Source organism: Clupea harengus, chromosome 21 (assembly GCF_900700415.2).
Source record: "Clupea harengus chromosome 21, Ch_v2.0.2, whole genome shotgun sequence".
Taxonomy (NCBI): domain Eukaryota; kingdom Metazoa; phylum Chordata; class Actinopteri; order Clupeiformes; family Clupeidae; genus Clupea; species Clupea harengus.
Window position 1 is genome coordinate 23,214,683 of NC_045172.1, and position 7,500 is coordinate 23,222,182.

Genomic DNA, 7,500 nt, shown 5'->3' on the forward strand with positions numbered 1-7,500 from the left:
GGGTCTCCGCTCTGCCTCTCCACAGCCACAGACCTGCTAGTCTCCTGAACCCCCTGTGTGCCCTTTTCCAGCCGACCCTCTCTCTATCTCACACACACACACACACACACACACACCCTTAGACACACACACACACACACACACACCCACCCACACACACACACACCCTTAGACACACACACACACACACACACACCCTTAGACACACACACACACACACACACACACCCTTAGACACACACACACACACACACACACACACCCCTTGAACACACTTGCACCCTGACCCCACTGACCCCTGCCGCCGTCGCCATGGTGATGTTGAAGCTGTCGTCGCAGAAGCTGGGCTTCTTCCTGGTGAGCTTCGGCTTCATCTGGGGCATGATGCTGCTCCACTTCACCATCCAGCAGCGCACCACGCACGAGAGCAGCACCGTGCTGCGGCAGCAGATCCTCGACCTCAGCAAGCGCTACATCAAGGCCCTCGCCGAGGAGAACCGCAGCGTCATGGACGGGCCTTACGTCGGCACCATGACCGCCTACGGTGAGTGTGTGGAGACAAATGCACTCACTCAAGCGCTCACTCGCTCGCTCGCTCACTCGCTCACTCACTCACTCTCTCAAGCACTCGCTCACTCGCTCACTCACTCACTCACTCACTCACTCACTCACTCACTCACTCTCTCACTCAAGCACTCACTCACTCACTCACTCACTCACTCACTCACTCACTGAAGCACACACACACTCTCTCTCTCTTTTTCAGAAAGATAGACACACACTAGTACACATAGATATGCAGAAACACTCTGACAGACACACATACTCACACACTCACACTCTCTCTCTCTCTCTCTCTCTTTCAGAAACATAGACACGCACTTGCACACATACATATGCAGAAACACTACACTGTGTATCTGCCTGTATGTGTGTGTATCTGTCGAACACGCTGACACATATATGCACACACACACACACACACACACAAGTGCGGTCAGTTGTTTCAAGTATATAATTATTGAACAAGCAAAGATATGTTCAGCTGTTCACATACATACGTACATACCTCACTGTGTGTGTGTCTCTGGTTTTGAGTTAACTGCAGGATGGAGGTATAGATTCAGGCCACATTTTGTGTGTAGTTGACAGTAGTACATCAAGAGGAGATTGAAGAACCGCTCTCAGTAGCAATAAAAACGATCTGGCTTCTGAGTGCTGCTTTTTTTATGTTTTGTCCCGTTCTTTTAAGTGGACTTGTTTGGCTGACTTTAGATCAAAGTGTGTGCTAAACCAAGATAAGATCGTGGACGAGGCAAGAAAAACAGCATTTTAAAATACGCACATTTCTGCTGGACTTTCAAGTGGTCCAAGTGTACTAGATGCAAGCTGTTAGAGAGAAGAGGACATCTAAGGGTCCCTGCCCTTCTCCTTCTTCCTCTTCCTCTTCCTCTCAGTAATGCACCCATCCCTTCCGAGCGCTTCGGACATTACCCTGACTCGATTAGCGCTCGTGTCGGAGCGAGCGGTTAGATCCGGTGGTGCTTTCATCCACTCTCCCTTGTCTGATGGAGACACCATTCCTGCTAATCACATAGACTGACCAACACACTGATGGGAGGCGAGACAGAGGGCAACTCCCCGCAAGAGCTCTGGAAATCTCTTTCTTTTCTCTCTCTCTCTCTCTCTCTCTCTTTCATTCTCTCTCGACTTCACGCTTTCACTTCCACTCACTCTTTCCCTCTCTCTCTCTCTCTCTCTCTGTCTCTCTCTCTCTTTCACTCTTTCATTCTCTCTCAACTTCACTCACTCTTCCACTTCCACTCACTCTTTCCCTCTCTCTGTCATTCTCTCTCTCTCTGTCATTCTCTCTTGCTCTCTCTCTCTCTCTCTCTGTCCCTTCCTCCCTTCTAAAAATCTGAAAGCATCCAGGGGCGTGCCCCCAATCAGATAAACACAGATAAAGTGCTCAGGCCAAGGCTCCCTGTTTCTTCCAAATACAGACACACACACACACACACACACACACACACACACACACAGAGACACAGAGACACAGAGACACAGAGACACAGAGACACACAGACACACAGACACACAGACACACAGACACACAGACACACAGACACACAGACACACAGACACACAGACACACAGACACACAGACACACAGACACTCTCCCCCTCGCTACGGAACAGACAGAAAAAAGGAAACACACGCACATCCTGCCCCAAAAAGGAAGCTCTTCTCATAAAGGTGTTTGGTGTTTGAGCCACCCCGTGATCACACTCTCACACACACACTCTCACACACACACACACACACACACACACACACACACACACACACACACACACACACACACACACACACGCTTGAGCCACCCCGTGATCTCATAATAAAGTGTTCTTGCAAAATCCGTGTCAGTTAAAGGAAGTGAGCGGCGCTTGCTACATGTAGAGGAGGGGTGGCGGGCTCGCGGTGGAAAAGAGGAAGGGCCGGGGTTTAAACAGACACATCAGTGGGCTCCCACGTGACGTCACCCCTCGGACTGGTGATTACACTCCCCCCTTGAGTGCCCGTGTCCTTCCGGGGCGACAGTGGTACAGGAGGTAGAGAAGTCGTTTAGTAATCAGAAGGTTGTTAGTTCAATTCCCTGTCGAAGCGTCCTTGAGCAAGACACTGAACCCCTAATTGCTCCTGATGTGCAGTGTGCCATCAGTGTGAATGTAAAAATGTGTATACATCCTTGTAAGTCGCTTTGGATAAAAGCGTCTGCTAAATGACTAAATGTAAATGGCTGTGTAGCGTGTATCTGCCTCACTGCAAGCTACAAGCTGCAAGCTGAAATCCAGAGCCAGTCAAGCAAAACTGTTATTACTAGGAATCAAATCGAACATTGATGTTCCACATGACCATAGGCCCCGAAGCATGTATAAAACACACACACACACACACACACACACACACACACACACACACACACACACGCTACACCACAGACACATACATCTCACACACACACACACACACACACACGCTACACCACAGACACATACATCACACACACACACACACACACACACACACGCTACACCACACCACAGACACACACACAGGCTACACACACACACACACAAACCTCGACCGGGGCGCAGGGGGGCCTCACGCAACCTCGACCGGGGCGCAGGGGAGCCTCACGCAACCTCGACCGGGGCGCAGGAGAGCCTCACGCAAACCTCGACCGGGGCGCAGGGGAGCCTCACGCAACCTCGACCGGGGCGCAGGGGGGCCTCACGCAACCTCGACCGGGGCGCAGGAGAGCCTCACGCAACCTCGACCGGGGCGCAGGGGGGCCTCACGCAACCTCGACCGGGGCGCAGGAGAGCCTCACGCAACCTCGACCGGGGCGCAGGGGGGCCTCACGCAACCTCGACCGGGGCGCAGGGGAGCCTCACGCAAACCTCGAACGGGGCGCAGGAGAGCGTCACGCAAACCTCGACCGGGGCGCAGGAGAGCCTCACGCAACCTCGACCGGGGCGCAGGAGAGCCTCACGCAACCTCGACCGGGGCGCAGGAGAGCCTCACGCAACCTCGACCGGGGCGCAGGAGAGCCTCACGCAACCTCGACCGGGGCGCAGGAGAGCCTCACGCAACCTCGACCGGGGCGCAGGGGAGCCTCACGCAACCTCGACCGGGGCGCAGGGGAGCCTCACGCAACCTCGACCGGGGCGCAGGGGAGCCTCACGCAACCTCGACCGCGGCGCAGGGGGGCAAAGTAGAGAGGTTGCCGCGTTACAACTGAAACGCGTTACAACCCTGTTTTGTTTACAAAATGGCGGAGGGTCTCTCTCTAAGATGACCTCGTGTCTTTGAGGAGCTTCATCTTCTCATCTTAGTAAACACGTCTAGCAGACAGTATCTCCAGCCCTGTCCGTCTTCAAGAGTAATGGTTTATTTTGAGTGTTCATGACTCCACTTGATTGGCCGAATCCCTTTGTCCCGGCTGTTTGATTGGCTAGAGCCCTGTGACCTGTGTCCTCAGTGCATTATGACCTCGGAGAGACATCAGTGGCGTCTGCATGGATTCCCCATTCTACCCACTCTAATGACATAATTATAAGGATGTAATTACACGGCTCTTAATCAGGGGCTGAATTATCAGCAGATGAGCGTAAAATGAGTTTATTATTACTCAGGCAATGCTGTGCTGCAGGAGGAAGTGCACTCTAGCTGTGCCCCTGACTCCCCGGTCTCCTGTCACCAAGGGAACGGGGGGGGGGGGGGGGTGTATAGGCCCCCAGGGGGGGCGTCAGGAAAATATTGACCTTTACGCCTTCATCAACAAACTGGGGTCTGCCACCGCCATCATTCCCACATAGTTGGTAAAGCTCTGTCAGGTCCATTTGAAGTGGGGCGAACATTAGATTTGGCCATGAGTCTTTATATCAGAATGAACTGAGTGTGTAAAGATCTGTTTTCAACCCAAAGCCTGTACCCACTCACTACAGTCTCCTTATAAAAACAGCCTTTGTATTTCATTTTTAAGTCAAACGGTTTTCCTTCAGTAGTTTTATAGCTGCTCACTGGCTTATGTTAAGTTTCTTCCTCTCTGAATACATTCGTCCAGTACAACTGGGGGAAAAACAGCTACATTTCTCACATTTATAACCAAGAGGGCAAAGTACTAGTCTTCTTGAAGCTATTACTGTCTCTGGTGATAGGTCTTGATAAGTAACGCCAACACATTTTCCAAAGTTCAAAATCCTTATCAGTTTCCAGATCTCGTTAATGTTCTGATGGCTTTGCATCACACGTGATGTTGTTTCACGTTTTTTTTGCTGAGCAGCTTTGAAGTGAAAGGCACTTCAGTTCAAGGATGTGTGTGGGCACTGAATGTCGAACACCCTCCCTCTAATGCATCAGTCAAAATGAATTCGGGTATCATGAACGACGACTAGGGGTTAAGAAACGGTGGTGTGTTTAACATCAGGAAGAAGCTCTTTGAATTTTAAGATGCGTCGCTCAGAGACCATTGCTGTAATGGAGTTCCTCACCACAGGGATCTCTCTCATTGATTCTGACAGTGGAAAAAAAAAAAAAAAAAAAAAAACCTCCCACAATTCCCATGTGTTCCTAATACAGTGGAGAGCTCTCATTATGGTGGAAAGGTGGATTTATTGTGCTGTTTTATGACGACTGAACGGTGCCAGTGTTTTTTCCGCAGTCAAGTGAGGAGGCTTTTTTTTTTTGAGATTCTCTTCTCTTCTGCGTGAGACCTGTAGAAGTAGCTAAGTACAGCGAATCAAAACAGCTGTGCTACACTGTCCACCATATTATGGGGGCGACAGTGGTACAGTAGGTAGAGAAGTCGTTTAGTAATCAGCAGGTTGCTAGTTCGATTCCCTGTCGAAGCGTCCTTGAGCAAGACACTGAACCCCTAATTGCGCCTGATGTGCAGTGTGCAGTGTGTGTAAATGTAAAATGTGTATACATTGTAAGTCGCACATATGTAAGTCGCTTTGGATAAAAGCGTCTGCTAAATGACTAAATGTAAATGTAAATATATTAAGGTCACAGTGGCCTTTTTGTTTGTGGTGTTAGTGGCCTTATCATTCTACAGCAAGCTTCTAAGAATTGAATTAGAAAGTAGCTGATACAGAGATCGTAAGGGGGAGAGCTTTACCTGGCAGATATAGTTGTGTGTGTGTTACTTATTACTTGTTATTTCAGTTTTCACTGCCACACACACACCCCCTCTCTCTCTGTCCCATGACTTACTGGTCACTAGGTTTGCGTTGAACTTGGAAGTGCATAAAGGGAATTCATCAATGTAGTGTGATAGTTTCCCAAGTTTCCTAACAGTATTTAGAATCTTTGCTTGGTTTATTTGCCATCTGGGATTATTCACTTCGCTCTGAATTTGAAATACTACCTTGCGTTTCATTGGACGTCTTTGCTGTTTCCGGAAAATTATAAAATTATTGCCAGTCACTTCATTATACGAATGGTTGTTGTGCGATCAACTCTTTCCTTTTGTTCTTCTGTTGGAGTGTGGCTAAGACTATCATTATATCACGCACAGCTCACAGCTCGTTGCCCTAAGAATTAGGGCCCATTGTCTTTTCTTCATGGTGGAGGATCGATGATGAGGCCTGCCTTTAATTTGAAGCCGTCAGTTCCGCCACAGGCTGTGGGGTTACAGTTACTAAGAGACAGTTACTAAGAGACCATGTAAGCTTTGTTTTGCCATACCATGCACTCACTTAGGCGGGACGTGTCTCTGCTGTTGGTCGAAGCTTAATGAGCCGTAGATGGAGGTGGAGGAGATGATGGATTGAATAATGCATTCTGTGGGAGTATGGCTCTTGTTGAGACGTGGGGCCTAGTCACATTTGTCGTGTCTCTCTTGAAGGATGACACTAAGAATGAAAAGACAGCCTGCGGATTCTGTAGCGTAACATGGCAAACGGTGAGAAGATGGATGAATTATGTGTTCTAGACAAAACGGAGGTTAATTGAGAACTTCGTCTTTGTCACGGCTCTTTGCATAGAACATCAATTCCTGTTCCTGTAGATGACTTGGAAGAGGAACACCCAAACAGTGCATAGGGCCAATTTCCGTTAAAAAAAAATGCATTTTCCGTTTCACATTTGGTGAATTCCGTTTTTTTTCCCGTTTCAGTTCATTTTGTTCACCCTGAGGTAGATTGATGGCTTAAAATGAGTGAATAATATGTGCCCTTCTTAGATTGTTGTTTGCCAGCCATCAACAGCGTAGAAGACTAAAAATGTTTTGTTTTAAATGCGATTGGGAAGACGAGCGCGTGAATGTGACTGAATGTGGCTTTAGCGTTGGTGTATGGGTCAACCGTTGAAAAGGGGGGCGTGGCCGGAGCAGAGTTTAGCGCAGATTTTTTAATTAATGTTTGTTCATCGTTGCAATCGTTGTTGTGTTTTTTTTAAAGAAATATAGCCTTACAGCCCAAAATATAGGGGAATTTGGGCGATTTGTATGCACAAAATGATGTTTCCGTTTGAAAGTTGCAATTCCGTTTCAAAGGGTTCATTCCGCGAATTCCGTCCGTTTTCCGTTATCGCGGAAAATCATTGGCCCTAAGTGCAGGAACAGTGACACTCACAGCCATCAGCATCTGCAGGCAAAGGTCCTACTATATGGGAGAGAATAGAGACAGGTTAGTAAACAGCATAGCAGCCATATAAACTTCATCTTGAAGTGGCTAAATAAAATTGTAGCCTATATAGGTACCAAATTCTAAGTCACTTGGGAAACAAGCGTCTGCTTAATGACTAAATATAAATTTGAGTCTTCAGAGTTGATTTCTATACCAGGAGGAGTCAGTCTTGAACGCCCTGTTTGCCATGCCTCTGTGTCATGTAGAGCACACATTGAGCCTCGCCATGCTCCACCATCCATACGCTCCTCGTCTCCGTGCTCCGTCATCCATACGCTCCTCGTCTCCATCATCCATACGCTC

General features: G+C 48.5%; 1 protein-coding gene across 1 annotated transcript in view; it reads left to right on the plus strand.

Annotated features, from left to right (window-relative positions):
* The first annotated feature begins 240 nt into the window (after positions 1 to 240).
* Positions 241 to 7,500, plus strand: part of mgat5 (alpha-1,6-mannosylglycoprotein 6-beta-N-acetylglucosaminyltransferase) — a 157,578-nt gene continuing 150,318 nt past the window's right edge. The window contains exon 1 of the mRNA XM_042702861.1: positions 241 to 544. Coding sequence (XP_042558795.1) covers positions 313 to 544 — 232 coding nt within the window. The 5' untranslated portion in view covers positions 241 to 312. The remainder of the gene's footprint in view (positions 545 to 7,500) is intronic.